Below are 21,546 nucleotides of genomic sequence, written 5' to 3'. Positions count from 1 at the left end.
TTCTGAAAGTATTGCCTTATGTGTGTCCCTGTGCTCTAAAGGTCATTTACCAAACATAAATTGCTTTTGTCCATAGGGAGCACCTTGGTGTAATCTGCAGGATACCTTGTATTTTATTTTCAATAACAGTGATTCTTACCCAGCAGGCATCTCTCTGTTCCTTGGTGGAGAGAGGCATTTACAAATCATTCTCTCCTCCATCCCTCAATAGTTCTTCCCTTTTGATAATCACTGTGTCCGATAGTGGTGTTCCTAGGTCTTTACTTAAAAGTATTCCATTTAGGAAAAGTGAAAATAAATATTAGGTTAGGGTCTTATAAAAATAGAGCTGAACCAGATTTTAGAGACTATCAGTTCCGTAACCTTTCCCGTTTGTCTGTTCATTCCTGGCTAGGTAGAGAGGAACATCTTTAAGAGGATGTACTAAAAATGCTAGTGTAAGCTGACCTTCAGCCCCCACTGACTGGCAAATTATGGTAGCCAACAGACTTGGACCTGTTAAAACTAGACCTGTGAGCAATCTTGGGCATATGGACTAAAAGTTGCTGACTAGTTTATAATCCCGGAGACTTTAAGAAGAAGAAAAAATAGTCTTCTAAATGTAATTAGTAGTCTGAAGGATTATATAAGCTGTATGAGTTAAGATAGGATTTATATTAGGGATCTGAGTTGCTCTGTATCTTAGAAGTGGCTGGGCTGGGCTATATCTGTGATAAATTGATTGATGATTATATTACAGTGTTGTACAAAAGAAACTTTTGGTGCCAGGGATAGATATAAGATCTCTGGCTGATTCAGTATGTCATTCTCTATAGACTGTGTTTTAGGCAGTTAAGAACTCCATTTTCTTGGAAACAGGATTTGTATTACAAAATTACTTTTTTTTTTTGAAGATGAACATGTGCCTGGGATATAGAAACCTGTGAAAATAATCTGAGTGTTTCTCCCGTTTTTAGTAATGAGATCACATACTTTTAAAAAATGAAAATGAGAAAAGAATGTTCTAAAAATGGCTAATATTTTGAGTTATTTTTTCTGGTTACTTTTACCTACTAAGTATCATCTTCTATAGAGTTAAAATTACAACATACATAATTGTTTAAAGAATTTATTGTATAGGGAAATAGCACATGACTCAAAATGTAAAAGGCCTTATAGGGTCCTATTCTAACAAGGTAGCTGATTTAAATAGTTTTTTTTTAAATGTATTCTCTATTGATAATATTTATGCCAATGATTATTACAAATATAGTAATATATATGTTGACATATCATATTCTGTGCCCAGTATTCTGTGCCTACTTTTTTACTTAACAAAACCTTGACAGTAGTTCCATTTTTAGTGTATACAGCATTTTCCTTCTAATTGTGGCAGAGATAAACAACTCTTTAAGATGTCTTCTTCCTGTTTTATAACTTACTTTTACAATTATGCAATAGTATTATTTTTTTCTTCTGTTTCTTTTATTAACCATGGCCTCCCTTTTAGTATCCTTCAAGTTGTTTCAGAACATCTTTCCACCATTTCGAATTGCTTCCTCTGCCTGGTAGTTAATTCTCAGTTTTGATTTTGGTTATTTTCTCCCTTTGATCAGAGCAGATCATTTTGGTGGAGAACCATTGCGGTACCTTTTGCTTGGTGGCTTAGTGATTGTTTGCCCAGCTGATCTTAATTTTGGAGTTGCTCTTTCTCTTCCCTGCTTCTCTCCTCCAGTTTAGGCTGTTCTTTGTCTTGGTTAACCAGGGCGCTGTTCAATACAAACGCGCGCCTGCCTCCTTTTTTAGGTGCCTCACCTCCCTTGCTGTTCTGGCCTGGGAAGCTGGCCCCCAGGAGGGGGTACTTTTGATCTTTTGTTGCCCTTGCTCCACAGTTTTAGTTTTTTCAAAGGAAGGGTCATTGATAGGAACCTTTAAGATCATCTTCTTACCTTTTATTTTTTTTTTTATTTTTTAAACTCTGGTTTTTACCTCTTCCCTGTTTTTGGTACAGATTTTATTGTATCTGGCAAATTTTCTCCTATGAGTTAGGGTGTAGCCAACTCTTCTCTAGTTTCATTATAAGTGGAGATTTCTTCTGAATTTTTAAAGCATTTATTCATTTTTCTTGATTTCAGGGAGGAAATCAAGAAAAAGAGCCATTATACCCTGCTATCTCCTATTTCTATTCTTGCAATAATATCTGGGTTAAATTTTAAAATCTTTTGAATCAAGTGTGCTTAGACTCAAGGAGTATTGGAGTCTCTATTATGTGTAATTAATGTATTAACAGAGACAGTTGTGAATCTTAATTTCTGCTGAACAAGAAAATGGACATTTCTAAGAGAGCTATAGCATGAATTGTATGGCTTAATACTCAAAAAATAGTATTCTTTGTGAAGATGATGCCAAAATTAATCTCGTTGACTCTTGCCAGATGACAGTAAGGTAGATTCTCAAGGCCTATTACAATCATAAAATGTGGATGCTGGCATCAGTTTGTGTGCCCATTGTTGAATTTTGTTGTTCAGTGTTGGGTGATACTTGATCTTTCAAGTTTTTCAAGTGTTTGCTGCAAGCACTTTAGTTATTTGCACTTTGTAAATGAAGGCATAGTATAGAAATTATTCAGAGTTTGGACTCTGGAGGGTCAATTGTGTTCTATTTCCATCTCTGTAAATGGATTAGCTGTCAACAAATCAATAAACAGAAAGTGGTTAAATTCATGTTTAGAATGGCATAATGGAAAGTATACCTTTCACTGGCATTCTGGAGAGCTGGATTCGGCTGTTAGGTGTGTCCCTAAATAGATGTATGCTTCGCTGAAGTTCACTCTGGATGAGAATTTCCTCTTACATAAACGAGAAAATTACATCAGGTGTGGGCTGCCACTTACGTTTATGGTTTCTACTCCCAGTAGGTTCTTGATGCCGCTTTGTAGTCCTCTTTGCCCATAGTCAGCTCCTTTCCCTGTTCTGTATTAGGTAACTCTTTGAAATCTCCTTTCTCCTTTACTGGTCTCATACCTTAAAATCACAGGTTCTGTTAAGCTAGGCATGCACATCCTTGCTGCCATTTGTCATCTCGTGCCTTTGAGATTGATGTGATGTGCTTTTTCCTCTGATCGAAGGCTTATGCTCTTAATTCTTTCTTTTTCTCCTGTAAGATCTCGTTAGTAAACTATACCTTATTCCCAGCCTTTTTCTTTCAGCAATTTTCTTTACATATATAAATATGCCCAAGACTTATTTTTTTTAAAAAGGAAAAATAGGAAAATCACGAACACTCCTGCACACACAGGAGTAGAAACCATAAACATAAGTGACAGTTTTTGCTCTGTCAGTCCTGCTTCCCCTTTCCTCGTTGGCTATTTTCTCTTCTCTGTCTTCTTTGTAGCCTAGCCTTTGCTCTCGAAAGTTAGCCTTTACTGTGTACCTAACTTAACCATACTCTCTCCTCCCCCACCATTTCTAGAAGCAGCTCACAGATTTCTCAATCTGATGGACATGTTTCAGTTTCGTGTGTCTGCCCTTTCTGTGACATTTGAACTCTGCCTATCCATTCTTTTATTCATTCGTGTCTGCAGTACTACCATCCTGATTTTTTCCCTCATACTTTTGTTGTATACCTTCATCGTTTATTCCCCGTACTTCTGATGAGTCCCTGATTCTCCTCAACTAGATTCTTTCTTTTCTGTTTTCCTTAGATTTTAGTCTTTCCCACAGTTCCACCCTGGGCTTGTTCTTCTCTTTATGCTGCATGCTTTTCCTAGAGAAAATGAAATCTCATTGATTATCTTGGTCTCATCTATCTCTTGCCTGCTGATAATTTCTCCCATCTGCATATTCAGTTATCTACTTAACTCTAGATCTTTATTTGCATCTGCATAGCGGAACTCTTTATCTACAAAGCCTACAAACTCATTTGACATGTTTAACACTGTATTTTTCTACCCTATGTGTACCATTTGGTAACGTTACTACCATCTGTTTTTTAAAATTTTTCTAAAGTTAAAAGCATAACTTAGAACTATGGAGTAAACACATAGTAAAGATTTATTCAACGCACTAATTAATTAAGGGAACCTGTTAGGATAAGCTGGTTGCTATAACATTTGAGGAACTGGATATTTTTAGGCAATTTAATAAAGAACTTTAGATGGTAATGTCCTATTGGGCAGCAAACTGCAGTCTTTGGGATTACGTCTACTGGTATCGTTGTTTGTACTTCTTCTACATACAAATCTGCAAGATAACATGTAAATTCATTGTCTGAAACCCTAATTAATAGGAAATAGCAAATTAATGCTTCTGTCTTCTAGAAAAATTAAATAGTTCCTAGCTGAGCCTGTTAAATAGTGTTTCATATGGCATTGAAAGGGTGTGCAGTCATCTTCTTTCTTTATATGTTTTAAATAACTTTTCTTAACCCTTGTCACCAGAGTAAGAAACTTGAGAGACATTTTAATGTCCCCATTCATATATATGCTGAAGTTTGATAAACACAATCCTAGACTTTTTTTTTTTTCCTCATGGTATAGATTTTATTGTCTAAATGTTTCCTGATTCCTATCTCTTCATTCACTTTCCATTGTTATCGGACCCTCATCCACCCTTAAGTCTGTTTGGTAACTTAATAGTTGATCTGCTTATCTGTAGGTCTTAAACCCCAAGTGTTTAGCTTTAGGCCCTTCATGATACAGTTCAGACTTATTTCTTAGGTCCACGTTCTTCCCAGATTTTTTTTTTTTTAATAAATTTATTTATTTATTTTTGGCTACATTGGGTCTTCACAGGTGCGGGCTTTCTCTAGGTGCGGCGCGCGGGGGCTACTCTAAGTTGCGGTGCGCAGGCTTCTCATTGTGGTGGCTTCTCTTGTTGTGGAGCACGGGCTCTAGGCACGCGGGCTTCTCACTGCGGTGGCTTCTCTTGTTGCGGAGCACGGGCTCAGTAGTTGTGGCTCGCGGGCTTTAGAGCACAGGCTCAGTAGTTCTGGCATGCGGGCTTAGTTGCTCCGTGTGGCTTAGTTGCTCCATGGCATGTGGGATCTTCCCGGACCAGGGCTCGAACTCGTGTCCCCTGCATTGGCAGGCGGATTCTTAACCACTGTGCCACCAGGGAAATCCTCTAACCTTTTAAACTGGACCTTTTCAACCTGCTGAGGGTGAAATTAAGTTACCCTTTTTTTTTTGTTTTTATTTACAGTATTACCTTTGATGTTACTTCTCATATCATTTAGCATGTTTTGTGATTATTACTCATTTAAGGATTGTTCAGTTAAACTGATTATCTCAAGGAAATACAAAAGGATTAGGACCTTCGAGATATCCCTCCTAGCTTGCAATGCCATGTTCTCTTAATGTTTTGACTTTTTAAAAAAGGGAAACGTAGAATTATTTTTTCTTCATTTGTTCAGTCATATAGTATAGTCATAAAGAGCGTGGACTTTAGGTCAAACCTGTGTTTGAGTGCTGGCCTTGTAACATATTAGCTTTGCAGCCTTAGGGTTATTACAACCTACTGTGTGCCACAGTTTCTCTAAAGGAAGGTTATTTCTTGTCCTACCAATTTTGTAAGGTTGTGAAAATTAAATGGAAGAGGCACTCTGCCAGGGACATGGTAAGCACAAAATAAACATTACCCATAATCATTTTTATTTTAATATTCACTTTAAAACCTGTATTTTTGCCAGTAAATGTTCTTTTCTAGTGTTACAAAAAATATAATTTGGAAAAACTATTTTTACATGTTGCACAATATTCCAACATGACATTGGAACAGTTTCAATGCCCCTAAATTGAATTAAATGCTTGAGACCCCATTCTCAGATAACCTAGCTCTTTCCCCTGTACTCAGTGGCTCTTACTCTTATTTTTTCTCTTCAGAACTTTTCTGATTAACTGGAAGAAAGCCAGTACATTTCTCTCCGCTTCCCTAATGCAGACTAATGTTTAGCTTTCTAAACTAATGTTTTGTTCATTAAAGGTTCATGAACCAGGTTGCACTGTTGTATAACAGATACAACTACCAAGAGTTTGACATTTGACTTGTAACTATACTATACATGCTAACTAGTGTTTTTTTGTTTTTGTTTTTTTAACCTCCTTCCTAAATCAAAGTGAAATATAAAGTGTCCTAAATGGTTTTATAGAATTTGGGGGGTTATTTTTTTCCTCTCTAATTCCTTTCTTATTCAAGATGTTGGACTTGATGTAGACTTGATGACCACCCCACCCCCCACTTCTTCCCCACATTCACCAGTCATTTAATTGTGCTAATAGGCACTCATTAAATGGCTGCTCTATGTGTCAGGCACTGTTCCAAGAGCCTTATATATGTTGTCTGTAGTACCCAAACCCTAAATTAATAGTGTTATCTCTAGTTTAATTGAGAAAGAAACAGAGATGAAGGTGTAAGGTATTGTATGTCTCATTTTTATTAAGTAGCAGAGGCAGAATTTAGTCTAGTGTGGGGATATAGAGCAGTAAGCTCCTTGTGAGCAGGGATTGTTTTATTTGCCTCTGTATTTCAATCCCTTGCTCTTAGGGAAGCTTAAAGGATATTCATTCCCATTTTAAAGACAGTCGTGTTTGAAGGCCTTGCCATTTTTACTTAAGCAAGAATGACTTCTGTTATAAGCAAGGGTGACTTCCATTCCATTTCATTGTAGAGTTGTTTAATACTGCCCCTGGTACGTTTAACTTCCTGTCCTTTCTCCTAAGATGTAGTCATATCCTTCTTGATCTGGTGTATGCAGTTGTTTACATCTGCTATTGCTTGCAGCCTGCAGGTCTGGATGCTGTTACTTGTTGCATGCAGGCAACTTAATTTTGTAGCACTTCAGTTTCCTTGTTTGTAAAGTAGGACTAGTAAACAACATGGTTAATAAAGGCCCATTGGCACATTTAAATTTTGCTTATTAGAATAAACATGAATAAAGTGCTATGGAAATTGTGTTTATTACTGTTGCTATTAAACTCCAGTTTTACAGTCTGAAGCCAAACCAAATCTCTTTGGAGGACCACATCTAAATAGAAGGCATAAGAAATTGGCGGGAGGGGGGCGGGGGGGACACAATGGATAAATAAAATTCCCTTTAAATGTCAATTCTGAAAACTTGCTACAGATACTGCGTTGGGATATTAGATTTTTAGAAAAATGTTATCTTTACTGTGAAAATAATGTAACTATCCTTCAGTTTTTAGAGTTGCCTATCAAATAATAGATAATAGAAATGTATTAGCTTGGTTTGGGGCTGTCGGTCTGCTCTTGGTCACTAAATTGGAGATATGTTCTCCAGTCTCTCCGGCTTCCTTCATGTGAAAAAAATTTTGCACAAATGATAACCTTTGTTTTCATTTCATACTTTTGGCTGTTTGACTGGGAAGATCCTAAAGTTAATTTTTTTCCCTAGCCTTAACCTCTCTTCTCTGATTCTGAGTTGAGAAATTAAAGGAAAAATCAGTTTCCAGAATGTTTGCAGTTGAAGTTTCCTTGAAAGAATGTCCTTCTTATAAAACTTTGAAAATGAATTTTAAAATGTAGATTAATATGCATTTCTTTTTTTCCTGAAGAAATTCTGTTTGCCTGAAGAGGTAAATACATTTTCACATAAAATTCATATGCCATTTAACCTGATCAATGAGTAAGTTTGTTGATGCTTAGCGCTGTGAACAAAGTTATCATGAGTTTGTTTTCAGGGCAAGTAGTTTTTTTTAATTGAGGTATAATTGACATCCACCATCATATTAGTTTCAGGTGCACAACATAATGATTTGATATTTGTATATATTGCAAAATGATCAGTAACACTAAATCTGGTTAACATCTGTCACCATACATGCAGAATTTTTTTTTTTTTAAGATCTGCTTTCGTAGCAACTTTCAAACATGCAGTACAGTAGTATTAACTTTTAATCTCCATGTTGTACATTACATCCCCATAGTAATAAGACTTATTTATTTTACAACTGGAAGTTTGTACCTTTTGACTCCCTTTACCCATTTCACCCACACCCTATCCCCTGCCTCTGGTAACTGTCAGTCTGTTCTGTGAGTTTGCTTTCAATCTTGAACATGTCGGTGTTTCTATGCTTTTTCTATTGAATTCAAAGTCATATATGCCATCTCTTTTATTTCAGTGCTTTAGGAATTAACGTCAACGGTTTCATGTGAAAAATGTCGGTGATTGTTTCCACTGAAAGGAAGGCATATATCCATGGTTAGAAGAGTAGTATATTTCAGGACTTGATAGTCAGGGTTATTAATAGACTGGACTTAAACCTTCTAGTTTCAACATTGTGAGATACCTATTAAGATGGAATCTTTGAGTTCATATTCATTTCAGTTTATCAAAACAATTTATAGCAATGCAGTTTTAGTATAACTCACTTGTATGTGTGTTTTAAAATTTAATTAATAAAACATGGTAGGTGTACTAGTTGGTGAAGACAGCATGGAATATTCACATAACAAGAAGGAAATCACTGCATGGTGATTTTTAGGCTCTTATCTGGAGTCAAAAGAGGAATTAAATTTTGTGAATTTGAGGTAATGGTGATCTCTGGAGGTGATAGGTCTTCTCCATATCAGGGTTCACAGGACTAGTTCTTCATCAGATGACTTTGAACTTTCTTCATTTGGAATTGTCTGTAATGTAAGGGCTTGAACTTGATCACCCCCAAGGGTCCCTTCTGTCTCTGGATTTGTTGATACCGGGCATGGGGTGGGGAGATCCTATGTGTATTATATGTTACTCTTATATTTACTTTTGGGCAATTCAAACTCCAGAGTTTTACAGAGTCTGGCCACGTTCCTTAAAGATCAATTTATGCTTTAAAAGCAGGTAGCACTTTGATAAATAAGTGTCTTCTTACTTGCCACTTTTCCTCTCTTTAAATTCCAAGAATTATCCATGAACCACCTGGTGCTAGTTGACAAGCTCTGAAGGTGTTGGGAGCATTATTAAGGTTACTTTGCTAACTATAGGTCAAGTTAACCAGTGTGACTTATATTCATTTGAATCCCTTAACACCCTATGACATACAGTAGGCATTTAATAGCAGGAAGTGGGCAGGTGAGATCTCCTAACGCTGTTGGTTTTTTTAATAAATTTATTTATTTTATTTATTTATTTTTGGCTGCTTTGGGTTTCCGTTGCTGTGAGTGGGCTTTCTCTAGTTGCGGTGAGCAGGGGCTACTCTTCGTTGGGGTGGGCGGGCTTCTCATTGTGATGGCTTCTCTTTTTGTGGAGCACGGGCTCTAGGCGCGTGGGCTTCAGTAGTTGTGGCTCGCAGGCTCAGTAGTTGTGATGCACGGGCTTAGTTGCTTCACGGCATGTGGGATCTTCCCGGACCAGGGCTCAAACCCGTGTCCCCTGCATTGGCAGGAGGATTCTTTTTTTGTTTGTTTTGTTTTGGTTTTGGTTTTTTTTGGCCTCGAGACATATGGGATCTTAGCTCCCTGACCAGGGATCGAACCTGCGCCCCCTGCATGGGAAGGCAAAGGCTTAACCACTGGACCGCCAGGGAAGTCCCCTGGCAGGAGGATTCTTAACCACTGCACCACTAGGGAAGCCCAGATCTCCTAACCCTGTTTAATAATAGTATTCTTTGCTTTTTAAAGTGAAAGGAACAGTATCATGCTATTCTCTTGTGTCCATACTGTTTAGCCTCCAAGCAAGATGGCATTGAGATGGTGTTTGAGATAGTAAAACTTCTTGGATGGATTCTGAAATAGATTGGTCTTTTTATTTAGTTCTTGAATGGGATACAATTGTTCTTTAGATCAGTACAACCAGGAGAGCTCTTTCAAAATATATGTCCAATTTCTGCACCCACAGAATCAGAATCTGAGGGCAGGTCAGGCATTCATTTTTTGACAAACCTTCTCAGGTGATTGTGATGCTCACCCTTAATTAAGAACACTGTGTTTTCTGTGTAGCAAAATTCACTTTTGAAACGATATTGCTAGAAGTTTAAGACTCATGTTGACCGTGGTTTTTATGGCAAAGTTTCTGCCAATATAATTTTATCACAAGTATTTTTTTATTCTGAATAAATGTTTATAGTAATAATAATAGTTGGTGTGTACTGAGCCCTTGCTATGTGATAAGCACTGTGTTAAGTGGTTTGTATGGATCTTCTCATTTAATGCTCACAGCTACTCTGTAGGATAAGTTCTTTATCCCCATTCGATAGACTGAAGCACAGAGGACTTTACGTACGAGGTCATACATTTTGTTGGTATTGGAGTTAGGATTTGAACTCAGTGAGAGGCCATTTAACTCCAGAGCCCAGCATTTGTAATCCAGTGACCTACCTTATTGCGTTCAAAGGATAAGTAACAAAAATGACTCCTTTAGTTTCAGACTTAAGACCCCCAGTCCTCTTTCTCAAAGTTAGTCAGTACCATCTGCAGAGGATACGTTTCAAGCTCCCCAGTGATGCCTGAAACCGTGATAGTACCAAATCCTGTATATACTATGTTTTTTCATATACTAATTGGTGGGGAGCATATATAGTGGATACATTGGGCAGAGGGCTGACTCACATCCTGAGCGGGACAGAGAGGGATGGCATGCGATTTCACCAGCTACTTGGAATGTTGTACAATTTAAAACTTACAAATGATTTATTCTGGGAATTTTCAATTTAATATTTTTGTACCATGGTTGATCAGGTAGGTAACTGAAACCATGGAAAGCGAAACTGGTGATAAGGCGCGTGGGGGGCGGGGTGTTAACAGAGTCTGTTGTATGAATTTATTGCCACCAATTTTTAATGAGCAAATAATATATAAAGATACATATGCAAACCTTTTAAATATATATGTACACATAGATGGGAATTATACTGTTTTTCTCCAAGCATATCTTGGAGAGATCTTTCTTTCTTTCCATCAGTACATGTAAACTGAACCTTCCTCTTTCTCTTTTAATGTTTACATAGTATTTCCTCTTTTTTCTTTCTAAAATTGAGAGTAATTATATTAGTAATTTGAACTTTCTGACTGAAGTTTATTTGGTGTATTAATTGGTGATGTGGGCGTGTGTGACAGAAAGAAACCGTCCTTTTATACTGAACTGGGTCAACATGTAACTCAAAAGAAAACCCAGTTTCCTGTTACAGTGCATGGAATCTCTTAAAATCCAGTAATAGATTTAGTTATGGTTAATTTACATTCTTTTGGGCACAAGTTTCTGTAATGTCATATGATCGTTCCTTCTGTTCCCTCCCCAATCAATAGAAGTAATTAAAGAACTCTACCTGGAATGTGACTGGAGGCTTAAGAAAAATTGTGTCAGATTTGATTTATAAAAATCGCAATTCTGTGATAGTAATATTGACCTCTTTTGTCAGTTAAACTCATTTTCTTTGAGTGTCAGCATTTTTTCCTGTATAACGATTTCTTATAGAAAGATAAAAAGTTCAAATTAATTAATAACTGTGTTTTGAACTAAATTGTTAAGCTTATGAACTGTGTTCACAATTTCTTGTTGCTAACATCTCCATGAGGTAGATAATATACTGATTTTACAGAAGAGGTAAACAAAATCTAGAGATCAAGTTTCTTGTCCAAAGTCACAGCCAGCGCAGCTGATGTTGAAATCCAGGAGATCTAGGACCATTTCTCAATTTACTGTACTTGAGCTGCTTTTTCCTTGTTTCTCCATTAAGATATTATAGTTTTACCATTTCCTTTGTATTCATTATTTCATTTGTTCACAGCACTGCTGTGAAGTAAGCATGGTATATGTTGCTTTTATTCTGTGCCTGAGGAATCTGAGGCTAGAGATTATGGTTTGTACAAAGGCAGACTCTTTTAGTACCCGTTCTGTCACAGGACTTGAGCCAAGGTGTTCTGACTTTAGGTGCAATGCCGTTTACCATGTAGTACTAGATGTGGAAACAGAGATTTCTACTTGTGCTCTGTTTTTTTTGAATTGGGGATTTCTTGGGCGCTCCATGAGAAATGTAAGTTAATTCTATGTGTGGGATTCTGGACCTCATGCCTTGAATTTGATATATTCCTGACACTTTGTAACACATTAATCAGCCAGACTTCACAGTCTAATAAGACACTGCAGCATTGGTGAAGGCTGTACAATCAAATTGTTTACATAACATTTCCCCTTCATCTTTGGTGCCCCTCATTTGTTTTTGGTGTTGTACTATGTATAGTTGACATTTTATTTTTTCTCCTTTTTTTCCCCTTTTTAGTGAATGGTAGTGTCTAGAAAGGGTATGTCCCTTCAAGAGAGAGGTGCCAATGTCCAACCGGCCTAATAACAATCCAGGGGGGTCACTGCGACGTTCACAGAGGAACACTGCTGGGGCCCAACCACAAGACGACTCAATAGGAGGAAGGTATGTATTTAATGGTAATTAAATGGTAATTTAAATGGTAATTTCAACCATTTGTGATCCCTTCCTTTATGTATGTTGTGACTTGATTTATTTACCTTATTGAAAGGAAGCTTCTTTGTTTTAAGATCTTGAGTTTTGATAGCTAGCTTTTTGAGTTTTTTCCCCTGTCTTACTCTTTGACAACACAGGGACACTGACAGGCTGGCAAGGCCGTCTGACTGTGTTAGCGCATCGACTCTCAGCGTGTGGTGTTGAGCTGATCTTTTTAGTTGGAGTTGTTGTATAGGAGGTAGTGTGAAGAATCAATACATTCTCTTGAATGCAAAATTTCCTGTCTGATTTAGCTAAGAACTGTCATTTTATGCATAAAATACTCAGAATTGCTTGAGCCTAATTTTCAGTCCATGGACTAATCATGGTTAGATTATAATAGATTATGGCTAAACTCTAATAAGATTACCTGATGCAACATTTTGAGATATTACCATGTATGTTGTCTACTGAATTATAAAAAAAAATGGTAAATGTCAAATGTAAAGAAGAAATTGAAATACATCTTGTTCATGTCAGGTGATTTAATTGGTTAAACATTTGGACTTTGGACTAGGACAGCTTTGTGTGCAATTTCTGCCTCTGCCTTTAAATAGCTATGTGTCCTTTGTTATATCTTTCAGGAAACCTCAATTTTTTAGTCCACACAGTGGGGGTATCTGTTTCATAGGGTTACTAGTTAACTTCAGTATTGTAACATGTAACTCTGAGAACAGTGCTTAGTACAGAGTTCTGTTCTAGATTTTTTTGCTTTTTTACGTTTAGACTGTTCTTTGGGAGCAGCCACACTTAACTTTATTTATGCTATTGATTAGAAAAATGACTCCCCCATTATAAAAATGTTACATATTTTACAGAATTTGGAAAATACAGAAAAGTATGAAGAAAAACATCAGTTTCACAGTCCACTTGTAGTCACTGTTAACATCGGCCTATTCCTCCGTAGTTGCTCTTTTTTTTTTAAGGCATGTATGTGTATACATGTGCACGCATGTGCACCTAAGTTACACACACCTTTCGAACAATTACAGTTTTGTACATACTAATCCTCAGGTTATATTTAGACCCTTGCATATGATCGACAAACATTTTGCACTGTCACACAGTATATTACTTCTAAATCCAGTGACGTTTCAGCACCATTATCTTTTCTACACATCAGTGATAATGTTGTAAAATTATTTAAATGTTTTATTATATTATGTATTTAAATATATGAGTGGTAAACAAATGGACATGGTTAATACTAGTTATTAAAATGCATTGGCTTAAAAGTTGTAATCAGGATGGAACTCAATCAGATTTGTAGAATGGCAGATGTTTCCCTGAAGTTCATGTGCTTTAAGACTATCGATGATATGCTCAATTGTGAAGGAAAATAATAAAATTTCAAAGCGTGTTTGGAATGGAGAAACACGCCAAAGAATATAAAGCAAGGTATAATTAGGGTTTTTTTACCTTTAATCTCTCCTCCCTTTCAGTAATGTGGCCCCATTTCAGCTCTCATGATTTCAACTTTTACATGTCTTTAAAAAACATTTCCCCGCAAAAGTAGTACACAAAAGAGGGCCTATTCACTTTTTTAAAACCTAGTATTATATGTGTTGTTTCCTGTTGTCTTTAAAAATTGTTTAAAAACAGGGCTTTTAAAGTCTTCATGTTCAATTGTGTGTGGTTAATACCATAATTTAGTAATAACTTTGAATATATAGATTTTCCCTATTTTTATGTGGATAAGTATAATTATGATCAGGGCATAGAAATTTAGAACTTTAGCCAAAAAGTCTTATCAGTTTGGCTAAGAATGCAAATTAGAAGATACTTGCACATCTGAATTTCATTTTGCCATTTTAGACAGCTTGATTCTTTTGTTTGTGATACAGTCTCAGAGCTGGAAGGGACCTTTTCATCAAACCCCAGGCTTATTTTTGAAGCCCCAGTAGAGTGTGCTATGCTAACAATTATCTAACCTCTGAGAAACCTCTCCAGTCATTTTGGGGAGTGAGTGGATTGGGGTTAATTGGGAGAGAGCAATTACAACTGTATTTTTATTCACTTAATCTAACTTTGTTGCTTAACTTTCCTATAAGTAAAATGCTGTTATTGTGGCTTTTGTTTCCAAAAAATAGTGGCTTTGGTCTTGTGAATGTATTCATAGTGATACAGTGATTCAAATAATGGTAATAAATAATCTACTACATGGTTAGTAGTAGGTAATGGTAATAAAGCACCTACTACAACAGCACTGGTGGAGTATTTTTAGTTAAGCAATTTTTTATACATATTCTTTCAATTTGAGACTCACAAACTCGGTGTGCTAAGTATGTAGCCCCTGTTTTCTAAATGTGGTAACTTGCTCAGCTTTACATGGCTGGTATGTAGAGTCAGGGCTTGATTCCTGACCTCTTCACTTGCAAGTCGGTGATTCCTTTCATTGTGCCAAACTGTTTTTACTGCACAAACCACTTGATCCAAATGATGAAGAAGGACTTAGAGGAGGGTATGAAGTACTTAGAATTGAAGAGTATTAACTCATTCAGTTTAGAATTTAAGGAGCAGTTTTTCCCTCCTAGAAATTTTTAACTCATTCATTTTTGATTCATTCTGTTTCCTCCCAAACTTGCATTAAGTTGTCTTCTATGTGTAGCTTCCTTCCTGTGACCACTCCTGCCCTTTTCCTAAATCAAAGGTAACTTACTTTTTTTTTTAAAAAAGAAGAAAAGTTTTAGTTCACCGTTAAGATAAAAGAAAGTTGGATCTTTGGGATATATTTATTTTCTCCTTATTATTCCCTCTGTTCTTTTTCACCCATCCTTCATCTCTGTCCATAATTGAGCTAGATTATCTTCCTCCTCTTCTATTGTTTTTCTCTTTTCCTTTCTTCCATAAGTTTTTGGGCTATCATTGCTCTGTTCCTCTCTTTTCTGTTCTCTTTTTCTTCTTCAGGAAATCACTCACTTCCACTGCTTGTCTGTGGGCTTGCTCTCAGGGATACTACCTAGTCTTTCCCACTTCTAGCACATGTATTTGTAGGCTCTCCCTCCCTCTTTGCCATGCAGTAGCATTTTCATTATATCATGTGCTTTTTCTTGTTTTTCTCAAATGTCAGCGGTGGGATTGAATTCAATTTTATAGCAACTTTGGTTGAGATTGCTGTAGTGAAGGTTTCTTCTACATTGTTTTTGTTATAAAAACGCAGCATGTTGAGAAAAGAAAATTGGGATGCTTCAGGAAAATGAAAGAATTAAGATAAATTCAATCCATCCACCCAGAGATAATGATGGTTAGTATTTCTACTCTATATTTCTACCCCATGATTTTCCTTGATATGAAAGCCCATGATATAAATTAGGGCCTCTAGTCACATTCTCCCCCCCACCCGTTTTTTTCTGTAAAATATGTTACTGCTGTGCCTATCACATTTGAGTATTATTCTAATTTTATCAAGTCAAATTCCTGAAATGGGTTCATAGGACCTAAGGATATTAATATTTTGAAGACTTTTAACAGAATGCTAAATTGTGTTTCAGAAAGACTGAACCACTTTTTTTTTTCCTTTTTTGATTAAACCAATTTATACTCCTACTAATACTTTGTGAGAATGCCTATTTCGCCAAATCCTAGTCAGTACAGCACACCATTTTTAATCAGAGTTTGTGGAAAAAAGCGTTCCTTTGGTTAAAGTTACCATTTCTCTGGTTACTTTAGAGTTGAAGATCTTCCCCACATATTGGCCATTCTTACTTAACGTTATGAGTTGTCTGTTAGTGTCCTTTGTCTGTTTTAATTTTGGAGATGCTTGCTCTTTTATTAGAACCCTTTATGGGAAGGGTATCAACCTACTGACATGGGCAAGTATTTTTTGCTAGTTTTGTTACTTGTTCTGGTTTGTTTTAATTTATAGTAGATTTTAAATTTAGATAGTCAAGTCTATCAGCTCTTTGTTTCTTTTCTTCCTTTGCCTTCTCCATACCCAGAATAAAATTTTCTTCTCGGTTCTGTTATGGTTCCATTTTTACATTTTATTGTAATCCGTCAGTGTTTTTTTAATGGTGTGAGGAAATGCTTGAATCCAATCCACCCCACCTTCTCACCCCCAGTACAAAATTTGTCTGCAAAGTTTTGATAATTATTTATTACTGAGTAATAGATTATGAGATCTAAAGGTTATAGCTTTCTGTTAACATTGTCAAAGCAGGGATTTTTTAAGCCAGCATTAATTATACAGGAAGAAATAGATTTGTATTTTGCTTAAAAAACTATTTCAAAGGGATAGGATACAGAAAAACACAAAAAGAAAATAAATATCATCCAGAGATTGTCTGTGTTAATATTTTGATTTTTATCTGTCTTTATTTATCTGTTATTTTTTGGGAGGGGGGAGGATCTGAGTTCCCTGACCGGTGATTGAACCCGTGCCCCCTGCAGGGAAGTCCCTATCTGTCTTTAAAACACAATTTAGCATGTAGCTGATTATACTGGAAATACTTTTGGATCCTACTTTTTTCACTCAGTATCCTAACAAACGTTTTCTCTTATCATTATGATTTTTTTGGTAATTGTTTACAGATGGTCACATGATTTGCTGAATCAGTGCGCAACATTTTCCACTATTAATTTTCATTTTTTGGATAGTTAGATGGTTGCAGTGGGAAAAGTTTTCGCTTATGCTTAAATGTTTGCAATTTTGGCATCTCTTAAGAGATATGTTCCCAGAAGTGAAATTGCTTGGTCAAAGCGAGTTTTTTATGGTCAACTTATTTCACATAAATTTTTTTCTCCAATTTACTTATCACCATCAGGAAAAAGAGTGCTTTTTCTCATCATTCTATTTGTGTTATCTCCATTTTGCATTTTCCTGCTAATTTGATATGGAAAAATTGCATTGATTTCATTTTATTGGTGTTTCTATAGTAATGAGATGTTAAACATTAGAAAAATAGGTTTAAGGAGTGAGATCTGAGTGAGAATACTTCTTGATGTAAATGTACTAATAAGTTTTCATATGTTGTTAATCTTCCTTTGAACCATGATACAGGAGAAATGAACTTTTAATTTGTTCAGCTGAGATTAACCCCTCTTCTTGTGTAATGATTTCCCTCAGTTCTTCACCCATGTATTTTGAGTGGTAGTTAATTTTTTCCACTGTGATCTTACTCTGCTCCTGGCTCCCCACTGCCTTTTGCCAAAGCTGGCAGAACCTGCAGTCTTTATTTATTCTGAGCACAGTGATGGGACTGGGGTGGTCATGTGATCCACGCCGGAAAAAACTGAAAGCTTTTCCCTTTCTGGTAGCACAGGGAAGATGTGAATCTGAAGTTGCCAACTGCATGTCTCCTGCCTTATGGAAGATGATGGACAGTCAGAGAAAAGCAAATATATTAGAGATTATGTGTGATTAAAGTTCTGACGAGTTTCAGTTCCTTAGTTCTTCAGAGCTGTGTTGACTCTTTTCTCTAGACTTGCTTATTTAACTATTGGATTCTGGAGGTATGCGTGCCTTATTTTAATAAAGCCTCTGTTTTTGGCTTTAGAGCTAAAGAGTCCTGCCTTGATGTACTTGCAGTACAAACTCAGTATAAGATTGTATTCATCCATTTGTAGAACACCATGCTAGTAAGCACCATGCTAGATGGTAATTATAAAAATTAGAGTAGAATAGCCTTTGTCACAAGCAGTTTCCAGTTCAGTAGGGGAAATGGGCATGTAAGTGGTTATTAAAGTCAAGTGAGAAACATTTCTGGTGATGACCTCATTGATGGGGCTTTGAAGGCTGAAGAAGCAGTTGTAAAATAAATGGTACGTGTCAGCCATATTTGTCTCTACTTGAGACATGGAGTCATTAGTTATTTTCAGAGTGGATTTGATTTCTCATTTTTCTGTGTCTCTTGTTACTTTGCTCACAAGTAGTAGGTGTTCAGCAAATACTAGTGTTGAAATCAAGAGATTTACTTCCTTGGCATTTTTAGGCACAGATATGTGACTTTCTTTTACTGAAATGGTCATGAAAAGGTCATTGACTGGAGTGAAGGCCAGTTGAAATAGGGCCTGGTTTAAATGAGCTATGCGACAAGGTGCCTGGATTGTGCTACAGTAACAAACAGCTCCTAAATATTAGTATAACAATCTAACCACTAGGAAACTCGTCCATCCTGCGTTACTTGCAGGCTCTGCTGCATGTCCGCACATTCAGGTATTCAAGTATCACTGCTGTGGCGGCAAGAGAATATGCTGACTTGCTCTCTGGCTGTCCAAGGCTTCCCTCAGAAGTGATCCATTTCCGCGCACGTTCCTTGACCAGAGCAACTTACATGGCTGCACGTAACTTCCAGGTGGTTTGTCAGGTATCATGCTACTGTGTGTCTGGAAAGAAGAGAAATGGAATATTTGCAAACAGCACCTGGTAGCTATCGCAGGCTGTTTAACACCACTTTAAAATTTTTATTCTTGCTCCCATGTCTGCAACAAACTGTTTATTTCCCTAAATTCTACTTAGGACAGCATGGACACGCAATTGTGTGTTGTTCTCTTCATTCTCCTACTTAATTAACCAGTATGGGTGCCTTTTAATTTTTATTTTTAAAATTTATTTATTTATTTGTTTTTGGCTGCGTTGGGTCTTTGTTGCTGCGCACAGGCTTTCTTTAGTTGTGGCGAGCGGGGGCTGCTTACTCTTCGTTGCGGTGCACGGGTTTCTCATTGCGGTGGCTTCTCGTTGTGGAGCACGGGCTGTAGGTGCGCGGGCTTCAGTAGTTGTGGCGCATGGGCTTAGTTGCTCCGCGGCATGTGGGATCTTCCCGGACCAGGGATCGAACCTGTGTCCCTTGCATTGGCAGGCAGATTCTTAACCACTGCGCCACCAGGGAAGCCCTGCCTTTTTAAATATTCCTTTTTTGGTGTTCCTTCTGTCTCTTTTTTCATCCTGACCTTTGCTCAGTCAGATGGAAGCGCAAGCTTCCTCATCTTTGGGAGGAGGAGAATGTTAAGGGGAGGCAGTGTGATGTGACAGTGACTTCACTGTTTCTTAGGACTTAACTGAAACCACTTTAAAAAACAATTTATACTAGAGTTGGCCCGGTAACTTGTCACTTGCTCCTTTCAGTAATGGCGAATCTTACTGCATAATTATGCACTTTGAGTTTCACCCAAAGAACCACGTGTGCACACGCTTTTCCACTTTTTGGGCTGCTTTGGTAATGCTCAGAAGGCTGGTCTGTCCCATCAGGCCTTGTGCTGGGAGGCAAGATTGACAGTGTTGTGTTCAACAGTGGCATGGTTGTCTTGGTCTAAAGAGGAACAGAGGCTACTTTTTTCTAGGTAGAAGTTATGTGCATTGGATTCTTAATAGTATCCATGTTAAATTATTTCTTGGACCAACAAAGTAATATTTTATATATTGTGTAATTTTCTCTGCATTATATATTTCTTGCTTTAATCATCAAGTGTGAAATTTTGTCCAAAAATCACTTCATAAACATATTGGAAACCTATAAGGCATCAGCTGTCATAGATTATTTCATATCTTAACTGACGATTTGCTCTGATTCTCCTGTCCCTCAGTATTGAAGGAATCTAATGTTCCACACCACTTTTTACAAATGCTTTCTCAGTCTCAGAATGCTTTCCTAGAGTATCAGTATGACTAAAAAAAATAAATATATGTAAATGCTTCTTCAGTAATTGAACAGCAAGTTTCAATATCATATATGGAAGGCTATTGCTTTTGAAGCAGGAGGGAAAACGTGATTTTCTTCTATTTTTCTCATAACATCTCCAAAGCCTTAAGCCATTTATTTTGACATATACAATCAGGAACAGAAATACCAGCATGGGTAGGAAAAATTTAATAACTAGATGCTGACCTTTTACTTTCACCACTAAGCCCCTAGATGTAACTGTGGGGTTTCAGATTTAGGGATTTGGAATACCTGGGCTCAATCTCACCTTTCCTGCCCAAGGGCTGGGTGATTTGGGGCAAGCCTCCGTTCTTACATCTTTAAAATGGAAATATACCTGCCTCCGGTGTCATTTGAGGATTAAGCTAGATAATGTCTTTAAAGAATCAGTATAATGCTTATCACATAATCACACGTTTAAAATTATTTATTCTGTGTTTGTGGTTTTGTTTTGGATTTTTTTTAAAAATTTTTTACTCTTTTTTTTTTGGCTGCGTCGGGTCTTTGTTGCTTCACACAGGCTTTCTCTAGTTGTGGCGAGCAAGGGCTACTCTTTGTTGCAGTGTGCGGGCTTCTCATTGCGGTGGCTTCTCTTGTTGCGGAGCACGGGCTCTAGGCACGCGGGCTTCAGTGGTTGCAGCACATGGGCTCAGTAGTTGTGGCATGCAGGCCCTAGAGCATGCGGGTTTCAGTAGTTGTGGCACGTGGGCTCAGTAGTTGCGGCACGTGGGCTCCAGGGCTCGCGGGCTTCAGTAGTTGTGGTGCACGGGCTTAGTTGCTACACGGCCTGTGGGATCTTCCCGGATCAGGGATTGAACCCGTGTCCCCTGCATTCGCAGGCGGATTCCTAACCACTGCGCCACCAGGGAAGTCCTCTGTGGTCATCTTAATACATTTTTATCCAGGTATTTATAAAAGCCAGTGTAGTTCATGAGATGGTATTGTATCACTAATCTATCACTAATCACTAATTTACTTTTATTATCTCAGTGTTTATACCCCTCACCCAACTAATTTATTTGTGAAAGGTGGGGGCAAAAGTAAATTGAGCTGTGAGATTCCCTTTGGGGGGGTGGGCATCTTTTCCCATGGTTTTTGTTTGTTTGTTTGTTTAAATATGAATTTTATTTTATTTGTTAAAAAAATAATACAGCATGTTCTTATTAGTTATCTATTTTATACACATTAGTGTATATATATGGTTTTGATTTTCAGTCCCTCTGCCTTTTTTTCTTTGCCCAATAACTTAAAGTTATTGTAGTTTACTCACCCATTCTCAGTATACCCAGATTGTTGAACATATAAAATTTTGGCTTTTGCATGTTTCCAACCCTGTTGTTAGTCTCTTACTCCAGGCTACGATTAAGAACAAAATCCTTCCAAAAGGCATTTAAGCCCTAGCCTGTCCTTCCAACCTTGTTTTCTAATGTGTCTCTGTGCTCAGGGAAATTCATATCATTTACCAGGTGCCATGTG

At 37.2% G+C, this 21,546-nt stretch overlaps 1 protein-coding gene across 21 annotated transcripts in view; it reads left to right on the top strand.

Moving 5' to 3' along the window:
* TRIP12 (thyroid hormone receptor interactor 12) overlaps positions 1 to 21,546 on the top strand; it is a 145,892-nt gene that overhangs the window by 27,536 nt on the left and 96,810 nt on the right. For all 21 annotated transcript variants that reach the window (XM_059928868.1, XM_059928873.1, XM_059928872.1 and 18 more), the window contains one exon: positions 12,197 to 12,343. In XM_059928868.1, coding sequence (XP_059784851.1) covers positions 12,246 to 12,343 — 98 coding nt within the window. In that variant the 5' untranslated portion in view covers positions 12,197 to 12,245. The remainder of the gene's footprint in view (positions 1 to 12,196; positions 12,344 to 21,546) is intronic.

The sequence above is a fragment of the Balaenoptera ricei genome, chromosome 7 (genome assembly GCF_028023285.1).
Source record: "Balaenoptera ricei isolate mBalRic1 chromosome 7, mBalRic1.hap2, whole genome shotgun sequence".
Taxonomy (NCBI): Eukaryota; Metazoa; Chordata; class Mammalia; order Artiodactyla; family Balaenopteridae; genus Balaenoptera; species Balaenoptera ricei.
This window is presented reverse-complemented; position numbering and strand designations above follow the sequence as displayed.